A 20757-nucleotide genomic window follows, 5' to 3' on the forward strand; every position below is an offset into this window, starting at 1 on the left:
GTGGAGTGTGTTCCCCGTGCATAGTAAAACACTCCAGAGATTTTAGAATCGAGTTACGGAGGTTGACATGTTTCCTTGCCCACATTTTGACAGCAATTTAACCTGGACCACTGGACAGAGCATCCCAATAAGAACGCCTCTCACTTAAACCTGGATCCCAAATAGGTATATCATAGCAGCCTCAGGAATAACAATCAATTAATGTAGCTGCAAAGACAACAGATGTCGTAATGGCCTGACGAAAGATAATTTGAAGAGTGCTGTGGCATCTAGTCGTGGGCCTAAAAGCAAGGTTACTGCCATTGTGATCAAGAAATGTAATTAATGGAAATGAGAACAAGCATTGGCAATGTCAATTGGTCTCACAATTTTCATAGCAGGTGTGATGTTTGTCTGTGTGTCCTTATGAGTATCAGTGAGTCTGCCTGTGTCAGTGTGTTTATAAGAATAAAACTCACCAATGTCTTCTCCCAGTAAAGCCCCCTTTGCCTGCAATGTGACCTAGCCTCTCTGTGCCTCAGACTGAGTGTGATGCTGTGCCTGCTCAATCTTTGGCAGCAATGTGTAATTGTAGTGGGATGGAGGTGTTGCAGGGTCCAGATATTACTAAAAGGAGCAGGGGGGAGGAAAACACATCAAGTGCATCAAAGCACTCACTATATGGCTTTACCGGTGGTTTCCGGTGTTCGGCTCCGGCATTAATCGTCAACACCGGTACTTTTAGCGCGAACTCGACCCAAAGGTATTGGAGCACTTTTCATAAGCACCAGTTAAGGGCAACTTCATTTTTTGTAGGCACGGGGAGATTAACTGATTTGCCCACAATCACTGGATGTTGAGCCTATGCCGAGACTCAAAACTGGTTCCCCAGCTTCTAAGTCGGCAGCTCATGCCGTTACACCACATCCTCCGACCACTTGCAGAGTTTCATGTTTAGTAGTTACTTCTGTTATTGGTGGCGCTAATAGGAGCAATGGGCAGGTGCCAGTTGCCTCCTAACGAGAGCTGCGGCACTCATTATTCACAAATTAACCACTGTTTGTAACCACCTCCGGCTACAACTATTATTACGTAGAACGGCTGCTACCACCTCATGCACAGCTGGAATGAACTGCCATGCATAAAATTGTAACCCAACACAGCAAAACCTCAGTATGAATGTCATACAATAAGAATTCGCCAGGCGCTCATGAGCGGATGTGACCTGGCAGGAAGGGGACAAGCAGCAGGAGCTGCAGACAAATTCAAACCACTGGGTGGGTACGAGAAGCAGTCTAGAGGAGAAGAAAAGGACAGATCCAATGAGAGATGTGAAGAGTGTCTGGGCGGGAGAAGGGAGGAACAGAGAGCAAAGGGGGCAAGGTCTCAATAAAAAAAGCAATCTGTAGCAAGATTGTAAAAAGTAAAACCCATATGGCACCTGTGCCAGCATTGAAGACATTCACCTGTGACAAACATGGTATAAGAGCTGTGCTCCAGGGGAGGGATGAACCCCAAACAGGCAGAAAAGCAATGAACCAAATGCACAAGATTGAAATTGACAACACAGTAATGCAATGCGCGCGCAGAAAGTGGATGCTGAAGTATGGAATACAATGCTTCCTGAAACAAACTGCAAACGCTGTTTCTGGCAGGACCACAGTCAGGAAATATCCATTTCGAGCTCTATCAATGTAGCCCTTTTTGGGTAAGTCACTTGTTGCTTCCATGTTGGTTTTTATATCATGGTTATGGAAATTCGTGCTTTTCTTACTTACCTTTACACTGTATTTAGTCTATTTTACTAGTAGATGTCCATTTCTTGTCATGGTGAGATTAAGAAATTGGGTTACAGGTTGAGTGTGGTAAACCCTTCTCAAGCAGCGACCACAATCCTTGTCAGTGTGGAGTCACAAGCAAACTCCCAAATTAACCTGTGCTCAGGGGCTGGCGCAAGGGTAGTGCGATCGATGCCACTGCACTGGGCGTGGACTTGGGAAGAGGGCGCCATCGTAATGGATTTAAAAGCACCTGATGCCCTGTTCCTTGTCTCCAGCAATTTTCAGGCATCAATAAAAGTGTTGAGATAACTCTAGTGATTAATGTTTTTCCTGAAGAGAGACCTGAGTTTTGTCTAGTGGAAGGTTTGACTTATCGTAACTTAGCACAGAGGGTTAACATACCTGCTGCGAATAAAGTGCACCAAGCAGATCACAAAATGCATATAATATAAATAGATCAGTGGGTTACCGCTTTTGTCAGAGAGATTCTTTTGTTACTTGCAGTTTATAAATTAAAATAGAACAATGAGCTATTAATTAACTGTCATCAAAGAGCTGCATGCAAACTGCAAGGAATATATTACAGCTATATGTTTTTTTGCCCACTCTTTCCTTACCCTAATTTTGCAAAAAGGGTTAATTTGGGTAGAAATCAATTCTTATTATGAAAGAAAACCTCTTACAATGGTGTTACATTTTAAATTCTGAATTTGTGCTTGTCCAGTCCAAGGACCCTTAAATTATACTGCCTACCAGAATTGATGACATGTGACTCCTGTCTTTTGTAACATTTCCTCTACACTGATTTACACAGGTATGTTTGTCTCTGTGCAATGTGTGTGTGATGTAAAGTGTTAAAGCCAGCCCTGCCTGTGCTCAACCCTCTGGTAGCTTGGCACAGAGCAGTCAGGCTTAACTTAGAGGCACTGTGTTAAGTTTTTGTGCAACACTTTAAATGATCTCACTTCTGAAATAGTTTCTCACAAGCGTTTCTGTTTTGTATAGAATCAACTGATTAATGTAACATTTTACGGGTTTATTTTATAACTCTATTTGTTTTTTTATCACAATGAAGTTTAAGTTAGATGTGATACAAGTATTTTTTTAACATTGGATTACACATGTTCAGCAACAAACAAGGGGCATGCTTTCTGTTAAATTAAGATACCAACAAAGAACCCAATCGACACAAAAGACACCATAGCTTTTCATCAGTTATCCATTTCCATATACTGCAGGAACTTGGGGTTACATGAACGACTATTTAATTTAGCGATTTATGAGTCGCAAAATGATATGCACTAATGTGTCTCAGACCCAATTTGCGATTCCTAATGGGGTCGCATATGACCTACCTCATGAATGTTCATGAGGTAGGCCGCAATTTGCGACCTATTGGGAATGGCCTGTAATCACAGTGGTGGCGGTCTGCTGGAGTCCGCAGACCACCATGTCTGTGATTCCCTTTAAAATAAAATAAAGCAATTTATTTTCTTACATGCAGCTCGTTTTCCTTAAAGGAAAACGGGATTCATTTAAAAAAGACAACTGGCAAGTTTCCTTTTCATTTATGAGATTAGGCAGTGGTCACATTTTTGCTAGCATTCACAAAGAGTAAGGGATCCCTTGGGTACCCCTTTCCCTTTCCGACTTGAAGTAGGCAGTAAACTGTGATTGTTTTGTGGCCAACATTCTGGTCGTTAAACAATTGTACATCCCCCTGCAACATGCAATTAGGAAGGGATGCCCTTTGCATGCCCCTTCCTAATAGCAACGCGGAAGTCCTATTTCTGAGTCGGTAATAGGTTGGGTCCATTGCAAAACCCATTTTAGCGGTCACAAACGGAACGGAATCTCTGTTAGCGACCACTAAAAATGGTCGCATATCTGCCCCTTGGCCCCACCCAAACCATTTGCATCTGGACAACTGGAATTTCAGCTGAGGCTGGTATGGATATGTTGAAGAAAACAGGAGGGTGCAGCGGGACACTTTCTTAATTAAAAATATGTAATGGTACAGTGTACGTGTGAGACTTACTTTCAATTTTAATAAACATGACTCTGTAATGAGCATGATCTGTGTGCTTTATGCATCTCTGAAAAGAAGCCTGCCTTTTAAGTACTGAGGAAGTCAGTAATCTCACCACAGAGCATCACCCCCAGTTGCCTGAACATGAAATACAAAATAAATATTTCCTGTACTCACAAAAGATGGTTGGTGTGAGCGGCTCGCTCTCCATCTCGCTGACAGGGTTCCATGCCAAGCAGCTGTAATTACCAATGTCCTCTTTCATGACAGGTGCAATGAAAAGTGTGGCATTGTTTGGCGAGAAGGTGTAGCTGGGGCTGGCATGGAGGCGCTGCCCATTCTTCAGCCACTGGTAGGAGACCCGTGTCCCATTCCGAACCGAGCACACCAAGGTCATGTTTCCCACATACTCCACAGCCCCGGAGATGGGTTCACTTTGAATCACAGGCTTCGTCACTGGAACTGTAAAGGAAGGGGCACAGTTCAGTTTAATATTCAGTTCTGCTAAGTAGTGCTATATGTGCCCAGTGGCTTCTTTAGGTTTCTTTGGTGATTATTTACTACATTTCATGGGGGCATTCATTTTGCTGTCTTTTTACCCTGTACTGTGAGAGATAATTGTAAATGTGTTTATATAGCGCTTACTACCCCTAACGGGGCCTCCAAGTGCTTTTCGGCAAGTAGCACACTACTCCAGAAACCCAAAGCAATTTGTGGTGGAGTAGTACATTGAAATATGAGTTAATTTGAGTGGTGGACATGTGAGTCTGTTAGTTGGATTGAATAGGATAATGGAGGGATAGACGTGGGAAGCGTCTTAAAAGTGTTATTTGGAAGATTATAGCAGTAAAATGAGGTTTGGGATGAGTCGAAGGAGGGATACATGAGGTAAGAATTTAGAAAGGGTTGTTTGGGAGATCATAGTAGTAAGATAAGGTTTGGGATGAGCCAGAGAGTGGAGGCAGAGGATATATTGAGAGAGGTATTGGGTGAGACAGAGAAGTGAATTGGAGAGAATTAAAGTTTATTTATGTATTTACATTTTGTTCTTTTTTCTTCTACATTATGGGTAAAGTCATAAATATATAGATAAATGACTACATAGAAAGGGTATACATGTATAAGGAAGATAATATATTGAGATGTAAATTCAGGCTTTCAAGTGTTGCTGTCCTTGGAGCTAATTTGTGTATTTGTTATCTCATGTTTTTTAGATGTGTTATCTTTTTTCCTCAATATTTAAATAGTGAAGCGCTTGTAGATAAAATATTTATGACAATATTTCCATACTGTGATAAATAAAATAGAGACCCACAAGCATCAAATCAAATAAGTTATATAAAAACTATGCAGTGACCTATAAACATGTTAAGAATAGAATAATATATATATTTAACAATAAGTAATGTATACATTTGTTAAGTCAATCTAAAGAACATCAAAATATTTTAAAAACCATAGTTATTATACATAGTTGTACAAAGAAATACACATATCTAGATACATACACATAAACAAATTATAAATGTTTACATACACAGGGATAGGCTGTACATTAATGTTTGAGTATGGTGATTATGTAAGAAAGAGCTAACTCTTGAGTAATTTGAAGATAAGATATTATCCGTGGATCTTATATTTGGGGTAATGAATTCCATAGTTTGGCTGCTTGAACAAAGAAAGTTGCACCAACTATGGTCTTTTTCCTGTATGGTGGGGTTTTGAGGTAAGCTGTCAATCTTGAGCCAAGATTCTTTATTTAATGTATTTGGTGACTTAAATTCTGCTGAAAGCGGTCCTGTTACATGTATTGCTTTGTGGGTGATACAAAGCCACTTGCATGTGGATCTTCTGGCAACCAGTAATAATTGTAGGGCCCTCAAGGCAGGGGAGATGCAGGCTTGTGGCTTTACTTGTAGGACTAGTCTGGCAGCAGAGTTCTAAATCGATTGTAGTCTAATTATAGCTAAAGGTCATGTGTTCTAGAGGCCATTAGCGTAATCAAGTTTAGACAGTACTAGTAGCCTGGACCTTGTGTGGAAATCCCAGTTGGGGGAAGATGTGTCGCAGTGTTTTCATGTTGATAAAGTTTTGTCTTGCTAATTTTTCCTTTTGGGCATTCAATGTTAACTTGGAGTCCATTGTAATTCTAAGGTTTCTTACTTCCTTAGATACTTTAGGAGGTGGTCCCAGATTGTCAGGCCAGGTGCAGAGTGGGTCATAGTTTTTCCAATCGCCACATGTGAGTATTTTTGTTTTGATAACATTCAATTTGAGATGACTCCATATCATCCACTGATCAAACAGTCTGAGGCAACTGAAGATTTATGAGTTTCCAAAGTATTTGGGGCTTTCCAGTTTTAGAAGAATTTGTGTGTTATCTGCATAGTTATAGCATGTGAGCTGAAATGCATTGATCATTGCTCGTAATGACTTCATGTAGATGCTGAAAAGTATGGGCAAGATGATAGAGGCTTGAGAGACCCCTGCTTTTGTGAAGTACAGTTTGGATGAGAATGGGGGAGTATGGATGACATTTGTTCTGTTTTGAAGGTAGGATGTGATCCAGTCAAGAGCAGTCTTGGTCAACTGAGTCAAAGGCAGCTGAGGGGTCCAAGAGAAGTAGTGCAGCAACCCCATTCCTGTTTATTGTGTTTTTACGGTCATTCCAGATGGCGATGATGGCAGATTCTGTGCCTCTTCCTGGGCAGAATCCAATTTGGTAGTCTGGAAGTATGGAGTTATTTTCACTGAATTTAGATATTTGAGCGTGTGGTGCTCTTTCTATCAGTTTGCCCAGGAAAGGTCCATTTGTAATTGGTCTGTAGTTGTGGTAATGCAGGTCCAGGATTGTTTTCTTTAATAATGGGCCTAGTATGCCTTTTTTAGGGCTTCTGGAAAGATTACCGGAGTTAAAAATTATTGATGATTTTCCTTACTGGTGTGGCAGCAGAGGTAGATTAAATAATGTTCTTGAATAACTGTGGTGGACAAGGGTCAGGAGGGCAGCCCGTAGGCCTGCTTGCTTTGACAGGATCCATAAATTCAGTTTGTGATTTTTTTTAGGGAATGAAGAGCCTGGGTTAGCCTACTTTTGGAGGAGATTTTTTAAATGGATTGGTGCTGGTGATTTTCCTTTGTTTTAAATAAGAGTCCAACGTGTCTGCCTTGCTTGTATAATGATTTTCCAGTTTGTCCATGAATTCTTGAGTAATGGGATGATTTCCTTCTATTTAGGTTTATGAAATTTGGTGAGAATTTCATAAAATTCTTTATTTGCACATTTAGCATTCTAAATTCAGTACCTTTTTTTTTTTTTAGCTTTTTTGAATATTGATTTGTATATTCTGTTAAGTTTGCGTAAGTGAAGTTTGTCTTGATTGTGGCTTGTTTTGAGCCAGGTTCATTGCAGCCTTCTAATTTGTTGTTTTATCTTTTTTAGTTCTGTATTTCTTCAAGGTGCTTTTCTTTTTGTGTCTTGTTATGTTGTTCTCAGTGGTAGCAGGTTATCAAAAGCTTCCTGCATACACTCAAAGATTTAAACTGACTTTATTGTGTCTAATCTGTGTTGGATGTTAGTTGTGTTTCTAAGTATTCAAAATTGAGTTTGTTCCATGGTTGATAGGTGGATGCATCTAAGGTGGTCTTGGGTGTGTTGATTTGTGGTGTTTTATATTAGAAAGCTTCCAAACGGTAGACTGACCACGTGACTCGAGTAATCCTTTGAAAGGTAACTAGTTCTTGATTTGTAAAAATGACATCTAGGATGTGTTCAGCAATGTGTGTGGGTTTGTGTACGATCTGATGTAGGTGTAGTGTGACTAGGCCAGTGTTGATAGTTTTTAGATGGGCATAATGTGTTTCTCAAACGAAACATTTAGGTCATTACGAATGCATAGGTTGGAGTTTAGTGTTCTATGCTTTGAAACCTTATCTAGAAACATGCATGGGTATGTTGCATTGTGAGGTGGTGGCCTGTAAAGGAGGAGGAAGTTGGTGTTGGGTTGCATCTAGTGATGAGGGTCTCACAACCTTGTAAGGAAATGTCATTATTTTGGGGGAGATTTCTTGAATATAACAGCTAGTCCACCTCTTCTTTTGCCTATCAGATTTTGTGTGATAATTTGATAGTCTGGAGGAACTTCTTCATGCAACACTGGAGCAATGTCATCTCTCAACCATGATTCAGTTATGGAGAGTAATTCAGGTTGTGTGTCAGTGAGTAAGTCGTAGAAGTGGTGCTTGTTTTTAGAGAATGATCAAGCATTTATTAGTATTCAGTTTAGAGACTGTGTTTTGGTGGTGGTGTGATTTTGTTTTGTAGAAGGGTGGGCAGTATATTTTGAATTTGTAGCAGGTGCAGCATTAGTGCTAGTGTTAACTTTATGAGAGTTGCAATAGTGTTGTTTTTCTATATCGTATTCATTGTTCAGCAGGCTTAGAAGGCATTTTGTAGGGTCTACGTGTGTAGATGGTGGTTGACAGTGAGATGCTGAGCTGTGTTATTTTTGTAGAGTAGCCTTGTTGTGTAATTGATATGGAGATGGCAAGTTGTGCGGACAGGATAACAATAGTGGGGCTAGCACCCCTCGGTTGGTAGAGCCAGAGCGGGAGAGTGGACAAGAGAGACACAGCCTAGAGATGACTGTTGCCACAACACCACAATGCATAGAATCCCGGAGATCGGCATACAAATACCCAACAGCACACAGAAGCACTCACATGTTCACACAAGTGCAACTCAAGGGGGGAGGGGGCATGGTTTCGTTAAAAAGGGATGTTAAGAGAAATATGCCAAAGAATAAAGACTAAATATATTATGTACAATAGGTACTAGATATGAAGTGGGGAATGCTCATGTATATTGATGATGATGTCTTAAAACCAATAAAATCTGGTTTGAAAAAAATTTGGCAAGATGTGAAGAGTGGCAGGTTGTTCATTTTGTCAGCATCTTTTTAGGGTGGAAAGTGTGTGGGTCAGAGGTGGTGGTGGAGCATATTGATCATTGTTTAAGGCTCTAAATTATGTAGTGGATGAGAGGTGGGAGAATAAATGTTGTTGTGTTGGCATATTTGTGGAAGGTGTTGGTAAAGTTTGAAAATGTGGTAATAAAGATGGTGTACGATGTGTAGTCATGAGGGTGGGAGTGGACGTATGTTTCTAATAAGGTTATGTAAAACTTAAACCTACATGTCCTACTTTTTAAAAACAATGCACCCTGCCCAAAGGACTTTTTAGGGCCTACCTTAAGGGTAACTTATAGTATTCAAAAGGAAGGATAAGGCCCGGCAAAAGGTTAATTTTTCTAGGTCGAAGTGGCAGTTTAAACCCCACTACTGGCTGCAAAGGCAGGCCTGAGGCATGATTTGAAGTGCTACTGAAGTGGGTGGCACAATGAGTGCAGCAGACCCACTAGTAGGACTTAATTTACAGGCCATTGGTTCATGTAGTACTATATACTTAAATGTGCCCATCAGGTGTAGGCCAATTTTACCATGTTTTAGGGATAGATTACAAGCAATTTAGTACTGGTTAACAGAGGTAAAGTGCACGGAGTCCTAATGCCAACAAAAAGCAATTCAGAAATCAAGAGGGGTGATGGCAAAAACCTTTTGTGGGAAGAACATACCAAGGATGTCATGTCTAACAATTCTTTAGTGTTCCTCCATCATTCAATATTCCCTAACGTATACCCTGACCATCAGCCTAGGACGAGTATCTGTAGTGACTCATCCCCGGAAATCCAGGTTACTCTTCATCTGGGTGGAGGGAGAAGGGATAAGGTGTTGCATAGTAAGACACACTCAATGCCGATGATAGTGTTCTTCCGGTGGAGTCCAACAAGTTTCCACAGTGTTTATGCGGACGTGGTGGCAACCAGAACAAGTCAAACAACTGAATCCTATACGACTCTTTCTCCAGCTCACACCAGGGCTTTTCTTTGAACTGTAAGGACGAAGTCACAGCTGGTGCTAATTGTACTGCTACAATATATCTGTGGATATCTGGAGCCCCTACTCCTCCATCGTATTGCAATCAGTATAGCATGGCTTTCTCCACTCAGGCGATATATTCTTACAAATAAAACTCCACCCCTTTTTCGACATAGTTCTTAGCACTTTTTGTGGTAAGATCAAAAGTAACAATATGTTTGATTCACATTTAATGGCAAGACCACTCCCAAACATTCCACCACAGTAGGAGACCATGTTTGTAGTTTAGCTGTTCACTTCTATCTGCACTATCCCCTATGTTGCCCTACCATCATAGTTACAGACTTGCTATAGTTAACTTTATATCCAGAGACTTATAGGACTTTTTCTAACTCTTCCAACAATTTGGTTAAGGAAAACGAGGGACTGCTCAGAAAGCATAACCATCTCCAAACAATGCAATTTTAACCTGTTTCCCTGACCAATAGTCCCTTAAGCTCAGGGTTTAAATTTACTTTTTGATTTGAGAGTTCCATTGTCCATGCAAATATGGATGGCACAAGGGGCTTGTACCTCTTGTTAAAAATATGACTGTTTTTATCTTAAACCTAAATCATTTGCGCATTTTTGTGGCAGCCTATCTAATTCTGTGTTTGATGCAAGTTTAAAATAATGACTTACATATTCAAAATGCTGCCTGCCACAGTTTGGGGCCTCGAAGCACTAAAAATACACAAGTTACTATTCCCCACGGCATCAACCAGGATTCCATTTTGTGGCTCTTTGGTTACGCAAACAGACACCTGCACTGATCACATTACCCAGTGAGGCATCGTAACGTAAAATAGTGCATTTGCCACTGATTAGGTTAACTAGCATTTATTTTTCATTTAAGGCGTTTGGTATTTTATATGCAGTTACATTAAGGTGAAAGACCAATAAAATAGTTATGGAATATTTTGTTGTTTGCCTTTGGCCCCGCCCCCACTTCTACTGCTGTCCAGTGGCCCCCATTCAGCACAAGGCCAATGAATATCTATAAGATATGGAAGACACAAAGGACCCTCATCGCATTCCGCAGTTGGGCCTGTCATTTTGTGGTACGCCACAGCCAACATTCACTGCTGTGGTGTGAAAAAACGTACCAGCCCTCAGACGGACTGAGATTCTGCTGTCAGTCAGTCTTGAAGCCAGTAAACTTTGAGCGTATACTACAAAGAGGTGCCAAACAGTGAAGGGGCAGCATTGGTTTACATACTGCCTGAAGAGGTGGCATAAACACTTGAATCTTGGTTTTAGAAACGCGTTGGCATTTATTATCAGTCTGTTCAACCACACATCTTGATACAAATATAGTCTGGTCTTAGTTGTTGGCAGTATATCCCCTAACCCATCCTGCATTCCCCTTCAGCTTGGATCTAATGGCAGATGATCCCTTGATACAAGGCAAAAATTGTCTGCCTCGACCAGCAATTCAAAGTACAACCTGTTGTTATGTGTGCCTGTGCTGTTGTCGCTGCTGTCTACAGACACACCTGTAATACAGGTGTCTTTTTATTGCATTACACCTGTGCCAGAATACCTCACCCAGTGGCGGATTGCCAAGGGAGTGCTGCGGGGCAGTGAGGCAGGGCGGGGGAGTGGCAGGGTGGGAGGTAGTAAAGTCCGGCATACGGCCAAACGAAGCTAAGTATATAAATAAATAAAAAACAATTTACATTGCGCGAGCTGCATCGCCGAGTTAGAGTTGCAGCGCGCGCAATGTAAATTTATTTATTTATTTATTTATATACTTAACTCCATTCGGCCGTATGCCAGAGTTTACTACCCCCCACCCTGCCCCTCTCCCAATCCCCGCCCGGCCCTACCGCCCCGCAGCACTACCTCGGCGAGCCGCCACTGCACACCACTGCGGCTTTATCCTAGTAAAAAGGCCAAGAAAGACAAACGTGAACTCTCAGGCTTCGCTTGCACATCGAAAGCTGCTACATTTTCATCTCTTTAAGTATAAACTTTTCAAGAATTATACAAAATAACAAAGTACGGACTTCACTCTTTTTGTGAGCAGGCAAATGGTGTGCTTGACGGGCCCGCCGTCCTGACTTTCCTCGAATGTTATTTTCTAGGTCATAAATCTATTGCTCGGATTCAGTTTTAAAATGTCCAATACCCTCTTCAGTGGGCTGATGACGCGCTGTAATTGTGAGGGGCCTGAGGCAGCCAAGCCTATTACTGCCCGATGGTGTCAATATATTTTTTTATAATGAAAATGGCCTGCAGGAACAAGTGATTATGTATACTTTCTAAATGTTATTTATACAGCTCTTCATAAACCTGATGTGGCACCCAAAAAGTGCTTTTGACGAATTGGAGACATTCTATTTCGTAAATTTTGGACCAGGAGTCAGGCCCTCTTCTTCATTTAACCAGTGCAAATGCTGATGTCCCAGGTCGATGTACTTTGTTGCGTAGCAGACACCATGCGATGCACTTGCCCCTGTACTGCTTCAAGGTGTATTTCATTTTACTGCAACTCCAGATTAAGGTTGTGATTACAGTGGGGCTGGAAATCCCGTGTGCAAATTGCACCACGAGTAAATACCGCTACCACAGAATGAAGTATTTAGCGGACCCACAATTTGCACCTGTTTCTATATTGTAATGTCACATTACACCCAATTTGTACCTGATTTGACCTGGTCAGGGGCCATGGAAATGCTGCATGCAATACGACCTTCCGCTCCACGTGAGACAGATAACATCGCTCCCCATCTTCGCAAGAAACCTCAAAACCTGATTCTTCGTCAGACCCCCTCCTTGATGGACTGGAACCTGCGAACCCCCCCCCCCCCCCCACACCCCACAGCGCCTTGAGACCCTTACGGGGGAGTAGTCGCTCTTAACAAACACCTGATTTGATTTGAATATGTACCAATGCTCTGTGGCAGATTTAACCTGCTGCCAATCGCGTGGGCAAAATCTTTCATCTGGCGCAATTTGTGCCCAATTTGTGATCCCATTTTGGGAACAAATGTGAGTTTGTACCAAAAGCTTACTGACCCAAATGTAACCAGGGTCTAAGTCAGGCTGAGCTTCTTTACAACTCTTACATTATAACATGCACTGTACGAGGGGATAAGAGATGCAGCGGAAGAGTTGTCCCTACATCAATGGAACTTCAGTTGCCATTTATGGTATACCTCCAGCATGGTCTGCTGTGAAGCAGGCTGGTGACAGTGCTACCTTTGAGCACTGTTTGTCCTTCTGAAGTGAAAAGAGGGAGTCCGTGGTAATTACTGAGCTATTATGGCTGTCCATGGCATGAGATGGTGCTACATTGGCATGTAAGGTAGAATTTATCCATGTGTGGCAGTAGTCCCATCCTTGATGAAGGCGGGTTCACACACTGCAATTCGGATTCAGGCGTTGCCCGGGCAGGCAATGGGCAGCTCCATATGGTGGAAGTGGGAGGTGCCAACGGTTAATCTGGGTGGGGGTCTCCTAAGGAATATTTTGTGCACCCGGACTTATATTTTACCAATTAAGCCCTGCATAGGTGAAACGTTGAGTGTGTAAAATTGGGCATTTCTTTGTGGGTTGCACCCATCATGTTAAGGCTTGTTGGTAGTAGGCTGATTCATTGTCTGCATATCCAGTGAATGCTTTCTTCTTTATTTTTAAACCCGCTCGTAATGACTCTTTCTACTATACAGTGCAGGTTGCTTCCCAGAAAGGAGTTAATATTGAAATAGACAAGAGTAGAAACTGAAGCTCAAAATTAAGATGAGTCTGGCTGGGGCACAAGCGTTTGAACATCTTCCCTTCATATGATGGGCCCTATTCACGAATACAGTTTGAAAATTGGAAATCTACCCATCGACTACGATTTTTGAGGATTTCTGAACTTCTAGGAATTCTCAAAAGTCACCAGAGGTCTTCAAAATCTAAGCTAATGAAGATTTCCTATGCATGCCCCTATTCTCTGCACTTGTCCATGAGGATTGCAGGCAGAGCTATTTGCTAGAGGAAGTGCACTAAAACATTGCTTTGGCCAAGCAAACTTTTTACAATTTTCTGTACAGAGAAAATAACACTGTATAGAACTCCCTCCTCTTAAACCACCACAAGATCTAGGAATGTTCCCTTTCTTTTAGCATCCTATTAACACACATATTTGTAAAGTGTAAGTTTCACTCACCCCCAAGGAAGTGCCTTGGCAGTATTGCCAGACAACAGATATTTATTGGTACTAGTCAGTTTAGCTCTTTTTAATTATCAACTCATAATCCGATCAAAGTGGTGTTGAGATTGTCCCCCAGGGTCACATATAAAACAGAATGCGGTGCTATGAACTTGGTACCTTCCACAGATAAACTATGACTGGTTTGGCGAGGGATTAATAGTTCAGACTTGTTTCTTAGGGTGGTCAAGGAAAATCTAAGACTCTTTGATTCCTGCTTGAAAGTGCAGAAACCTAATCCTGAGGTAATTTATGCATTTATTAAACTTTGTGAAGCCATAAAATCTGCAGTACTCACTGCCACCACACCTCATGGGCCCAGGGAGTGTTCAGCGATACATAGTCAGTTACGCAAGACCCTATCGACAAAACCGAGGTGTCATCGCTCAGTTCAGTTGTTAAGAAAGAAGTATAAGTTAGCTATCTCCCAGAGGAAGGAAGAATTACTAAATGAACGTTGGGATGCACTCTTTAGTGCCGCTAGTTTAAAGAATGGAAAAATGTTTTGGGTCGCTGTTTAACTCATGAGAGCAATGGGACAAACACTAACACCTATCAGCTGCAATATAACCAGTGAGTCGTGGGTAGCTCGTTTTTCTACAATATATAGAGCCCCCATACATGATAAAGCTCAGTACGAGTTCCCGGCCCCTACAGGAATATCAATTTCCTTGTCCGAAGTTGAGGAAGCTATACATCAGAGCCTGGGCAATAAAGCTCCAGGCCCTGATGGGTTACCTATTGACCTCATTAAGTACAAACCAGACTTTTGGGCCCCGCTTTTGTTAAATGTTTTAATAACTTAACCAATGCCTCGTTACCAAGCACCTGTTCAACCAGTATTATTGTCCCTATTTTTAAAAAGGGGCCGTTTTCAGCCTGGTTGTTACAGACTCATCTCCCTGATTGACACCACATTGAAAATTCTAGGAAGAGTTCTATACACAATAAGATTAAAATCCGGACTGAAGAGAACTCTATTTACAACCCTGTCAACTTGGTTTTAGGAGTAAGGTAGGAACTATGGAACAATGCCTAAACCTTAACCTAATAATTGGGAAATACACAATTGCACAGCGGTCACCAATATACTTGGCTTTTATGGATTTGACTTCAGCCTTTGATTATGGTATTTGGTCCCGCCTGTGGTCCAATTTTATTGGAATATAGGTTGGATGAGGTTCTAGTACATTTTTTAGCATATCTGCATAGGGATCTGAAAGCTTGGGTCAGGATCAAAACAGGTGGGGAGGTCTCTAATGACATCAAAGTCTGCAGAGGGGTCAGGCAGGCATGTGTTTTGGCCCGTTACTCTCTATTTTATATATTAACAACCTGCACGCATCCCTAACAGTGCTTACTAAAGGCGTCCCTAGAGTTAATGGTTATACACTCCCAGCCCTGCTTTACGCTGATGACACAGTATTAATGGGTCATACACCTATAACGCACTGCGCCTTTTTGTGCGGGGCTTTGTTAATTCTATGGCCTCTTTGGACCTATATACTAATTTAAAAAATCTCTTATAATGGCTTTTCCGGCCAAGGAAGCGCCTTTTAAATATTATCTTTGTGGGTAACCAAAGTTTACAATGCACTAGCACTTTTTCTTACTTGGGGCTGGTCTTTGCTGCTAATGGTTCATGGTCTGATCACACAGTATACTGCGTTTTCCAAAGCAATCAATTCGGTCTTGGTCATCCCCCAACTCAGGAGGTCGTGGTTATCTTAGCCATTTTCAAAAGTTTTAAATCTCAGTGTACACCCACGGCAACTTATGGCGTTGAGGTATGGGGCTTCTGAAAGAGCTGTAACATCCAGTACGAGGAGAATAGGTTTTGTCGGAAACTCCTGGGAGCACCTATCTCTACGTCTCAATATGTTTGTCACAGCGAATTGAATGTACACTATATTGAAGATTCTATAAAGGCCCCACCTGCTCTATTATGGCTAGCCATTTGGAAAAATCCAGCGGCGCCCCTCACAAGAGAAATTATGATAGATTGCCTTAAGTGTGAAAAGGTCATGGACATCCCATGGCTAGCTGTACTGAGATCCAGTTTAAGCAGGGTTGATTATGAACATATCCTTGATAGCCCACATGAGACAGACACTGTAAGTAAAAAAGATCTCAGATCAGCACTATATATGCATTATAGAAAGGACAGATTTGATAGGGAATCCAGGAAATCAACTGTAGCCACTTTTATGTCCTTCAAGAATACTCATTATCAGTTGGCTAGCTATCCCACTAAACCTATGGGCCGTTGGAAGGGGGGTCTCCTCTTCCGTTTAAGGACTGGCACAGTGAATTTTTTATCATGTTTCCCCCTTGGTTTTTATGCTAATCTTGATTCTTTGCCATGCCCGTGTGACTGCCCGACTGGGCAAACTACACAACATTTTTTATTCTGCAAGATTTATATACAGTGCACTAAGTTGTTTTTAATGCCGTTTTTAAAAAACACACCCTTGTTGATTTTGGGGTTGCATATAGGATTATCTTGAACTAGGAAGATGATAAATTAGTATTTTGCGTGGGTGCTTTCTTGAAAACTGTTGTTCGTGCACGCAACATGATGTGCAATGTATAAATAACATCTTTATTGCATTGCTTTTATGATCAATGAAAATGTGTCTATTTTATGTGCTATGTGCGAACAGCTCTTTTATGGATATGTTTTTATCCAAATAAAGTAATTGAATTCAATTATCAACTTTAGAAACATGACAAACTGAGGGGACATCTCAGGAGTTGAACGAGTGGCAATGGCGTCAAATACAGATGCCCTTAGGGAAAGCATTAATCCAGTGCTGCTAGACCATTCCTTTTTCAGCAGTTTTAGATTTGTTTCCTATGTGGGAAGCATCAGCAAAAACACTTGCGATTACCAAAAACGTCCGGTTTGTAGCTGTTCGGTGCACCTTGCAGAGTCACACCTATCATAACACTTTTCCTCTTGTCTCCTTGTATGCAGTACTGTGTGAAATGCGCCATAATAAGGGGCTTTTTTATGAGAAGCTTGCCCCGCCAGAGCGTAACTTTATCTGATGCTCCGGTGGGGCAAGACTCTCAATCGTATCTCTGCGTAGCTTTGCATGGCCTCATAGATATGAAGTAAGACGAAGCAGCGCAAGTCGCTGCCTTGCCTTACTGTGCATTAAGGAGGCATTCCATGGACGTTGCAGTGGGTTTTCCCACGCAACACCCATGGATTTTGAGGCTACCCCAGATTTACTTAATCACGTAAACCTGGAACAGCGCCAAAACCTTACACCTTCCCAGAGCAGGCATAACGAGGAGCAATACTTTTTATTTTTCCTGTTTTTTTTCCTCTTTCCAAGAGGAAAAATGCCCCCTCCTGCACAAAAACAATTCTGCCTGCAAGAAAGCAACCTTGCACTACAGTGCAAGAGTGCCTACATTGGCGCTAGGCAGTAAACTGTGCACCAGCGTAGGATGAAAGGACAAGAATCCACAGTATTTCATAAATACAGTGCATTCCTGCCCTTTCACATTGGTGTACGGCAGAGCAGCAAGAAGACGTGTATGCCAATGCCTCATAAATGAGGCCTTAACTACATTGGGCTGTACTTGAGTTCCACTCAGAACCGTAATTATCTGCAGATCCTAATTCTGTGAATGAGGCTCTATGCAAGAGCAGGTGGATTTATCATACATTACATTTTAACATAAAGTGTGTGAAAGTTTGCGAAAGAAGCAACGTGTCTAAAATTCATAGGACTGAAGTAAATTGAAGCCATCCGATAAAAGAAACACATTTAACATAAGGTCACCAGATTTTGAAAACCATCAACCAACTAACATAGAAAAAGGACTACACTTTTACATCAGCCAGAGTGGTACAGAATAATAACTAAAATGACAGTGTGCATCAACATTTAAAAACAGGCAGCTGTGCATTAATGAAATAAATTAAAATCAACTTTGAAATCCAGCCTTCTAATTAAATTGTGTTCTGACAGCAGCTAACTCGTCCTGCCTTAGAGTACATAAAACCTGCCTCCCTCTGTTTTAAGTCGATCCTCTCTAAAAACCGGGGCATACTCCAAATTTGTCAAAATCTGCCTGGACAGCTGGTGAAAAACTGGGACTGTTCCTTCATGATATCGGGAAGGTAAACAAGCAGTCCTAGACCCGCGTTTAAACGCATATTGGCTATTTGCATGCAAAGCGTATTCGTCTCTAAAGATACCAGAGACTTTCGCAGTGAACTGTGGCGACCAAGAAAACAGTGGCAATAGCAAGTCTGGCGACCAGTGAATGACTGTGAAATCGGGGCAGTTTTGGTGTGCACAAGCGTGGAAAGGTTATGTTGTTGTTTGCACCATGAAGGTCACGCAGGGCTTCAAAAGCACAGCAGCCCACGCAGTTACAACGTACCTCCCACTGAATTATTGACTTTTTATACTTTGCTGCTGGACAGATCTTGTAACTTGCACTTCAATCTGGGATTCCTTCTCCGGTCAGTAAACAACGACCAGCTTTTTCCAACCACCAGCTGCAGTCGTAGCCAGTTCATTGTGCCTAATATAGAAAACCTACATTAAATCACCTGTTTTCTTCTGTGCCAAAATAAGCCAGTGACAATATTCACGGGAACAGCAATTTGTGCATAAAATAATCGAGACTACGAAATAGCTTTCTTAACTTCTGGAGGAAGGTAGATGTGGGTAGAGGGGCATAACTGTGTGCATGATTCCAAATCCACATTAAAGGGGCCGTCGGTGAATGATGTCACAGTAGATATCAAAACTCAAGGTGACATCATCAGACACTAGAAAGCCTATTGTGGGTGCTTGTTAACAAAGCAGAACTTGGTAAAGGGACTGTTTTTCTCTATTCTGGATGCCCTCTTTTCATAATGTAGCTGGACAAGTAGAAATATAAGCCATAAAGTGTTCTTACCATTGACAGTGACTTGGATGCTCTGGCTTGCAGAAATGGTCCCGCTTCCCTCCACATTGATCTTCACAATGTATTTGCCTTCATCACTAAGATGTAACTGATTGATCAGTAGTGATGCATTGGGAGGCCTCAGGGTAAACTTGTGCTGAAATTCCAGGTCTGGCACCACAGACTGGTTGACAGATGTGACTAGGTATCTCGAAAAAGCCTGGGGCTGATCGAGCAGCCAAATGATCTGGATCCCGGTGGCGGTGCTCTTGAAGTTGTAGTGCACGGGCAGTACCAGAGGCTGTCCCTCAACGCCATGGACAGTGTGCGCTGGAACCCTTAGCGTCAGTGCTGAACAGGTGCCTTCAAAAACACAAAAGATGAGAAGTGATGACCCACAATACCATTCGTTCCACAGCCCAAGACAGCCACATTCATTGTCATGCAACAGAACAAAATGACTCCTTTCAATGAAGCAGTAAATAAATTGAGTTTTCTCAGTTCCTTATTTTCTCAGATCATATCAGTTGGATAACCTGAATGAAGAATAAATATACTTTTTCAAATACACTTAATTATTATGGATGAGAACCATGTAATTTATTCCCTGTACGTTGCAAATGATTAGGAATTGACACAAATTCTTCCATCTCTGCATCACCTGTTTGATGTAACTCTGAGATATTCAGCTACTGCAGATGGAACATTTATACAGTTCATATCAGAAATATCAAACCTATTTCCAGAGCACAGGAGCCATGCCATATTTTAATGCTAACCACTGTGTACATTTCGGATGGATACTTCTAACTGCAGATTTCTCACCTTTAGAAATCCCCAGGTCCAGAATGGATCTGTAAACGTTTACACAGCAGTGCTCCCACATGCCGGAAAGTGACACAGTGTGACTCTGCATTGACTTAATTCTGTCTGGAAGTGACAAACAGAGCTGCTTATAGGTGCCACCCATGTGCTCTAATGCCAGTTCCTTTCGTTCTGTGCCAACAAACATGGATCCAGAGCGTTTTGCCAAGATCTTTTCTTCAAAAATTCTAAACTAGGGTGCAAAGGAACTATTTCCTCTGAAAAACTAACAGATTAAAACCATGCTGAGACTGTTACAAACAAATGTCTGACATACCCGCTTGAGGTATGCCTTTGATGGCTGAGCTGCAGACACAACTCCAAGTTGAGGAGGAATTAGCCTTCATGAATCCAAAGGCAATCTGGAAACGTGAAGTGAAGCTGCAAGCCACTGAACACCCGAAGAAGCAATGCAAGTCCTGCTCCTGTGTCAAGTCGAGAGCGCTGACCCATTCCCACTTCTGGGGTCATTCCTGTGACAGGTCCTATTCATGGTCGAAAGTCTTGGGCTAAATTCAAACCAAAGAAACACAAGAAAGCCTAGCGGTACTCATACCCCATCCTAGCCCTTTCTGTCTCCATAGAAGTCACAAGAGCGTCAACGCGCCACTCTCTTTTCCAATCCACAGAAGAGCAGATTCCACAATTGGTCCTGATGTTGTGATGTTGTGATGGGTTCTGCCGTCATCCGCGATACCGCAAAAAATCAAGTTCTTTAGGGAGACGATGTTGCGCCTGACTAGCCCTTTTCTGCTTCCCTGTAAAGTGCATTCAGGCCCCAAAGGTCTACAAGGGCCTCCAGTCATGTAACCACCAGAGCATCCTACCTTGCCACCCTCTGCGCCTCTGGAACCTGTTTAGGTTCTGCACAGGCTTCGGTTCCGACTTCCACTCTGATGCCAAACTCTGTGCCAGTTCCTTCAACTTCAACTCATGCCCTGACACCGCTAGCTCTGGAGGGGGACTCTCTACTGATACTGGTGTTCAACTCAAAGACAAACTCATCTCAGT

At 42.0% G+C, this 20757-nt stretch overlaps 1 protein-coding gene across 11 annotated transcripts in view; it reads right to left on the reverse strand.

Moving 5' to 3' along the window:
* Positions 1 to 20757, reverse strand: part of HEPACAM2 (HEPACAM family member 2) — a 474652-nt gene that overhangs the window by 348673 nt on the left and 105222 nt on the right. For all 11 annotated transcript variants that reach the window (XM_085631003.1, XM_085630992.1, XM_085630993.1 and 8 more), the window contains exons 2-3: positions 18895 to 19245; positions 3967 to 4251 (exon numbers count right to left, since the gene is read on the reverse strand). In XM_085631003.1, the coding sequence (XP_085487129.1) occupies positions 3967 to 4251; positions 18895 to 19245 (636 nt within the window). The remainder of the gene's footprint in view (positions 1 to 3966; positions 4252 to 18894; positions 19246 to 20757) is intronic.

Source organism: Triturus cristatus, chromosome 10 (genome assembly GCF_964204655.1).
Source record: "Triturus cristatus chromosome 10, aTriCri1.1, whole genome shotgun sequence".
Lineage (NCBI taxonomy): Eukaryota > Metazoa > Chordata > Amphibia > Caudata > Salamandridae > Triturus > Triturus cristatus.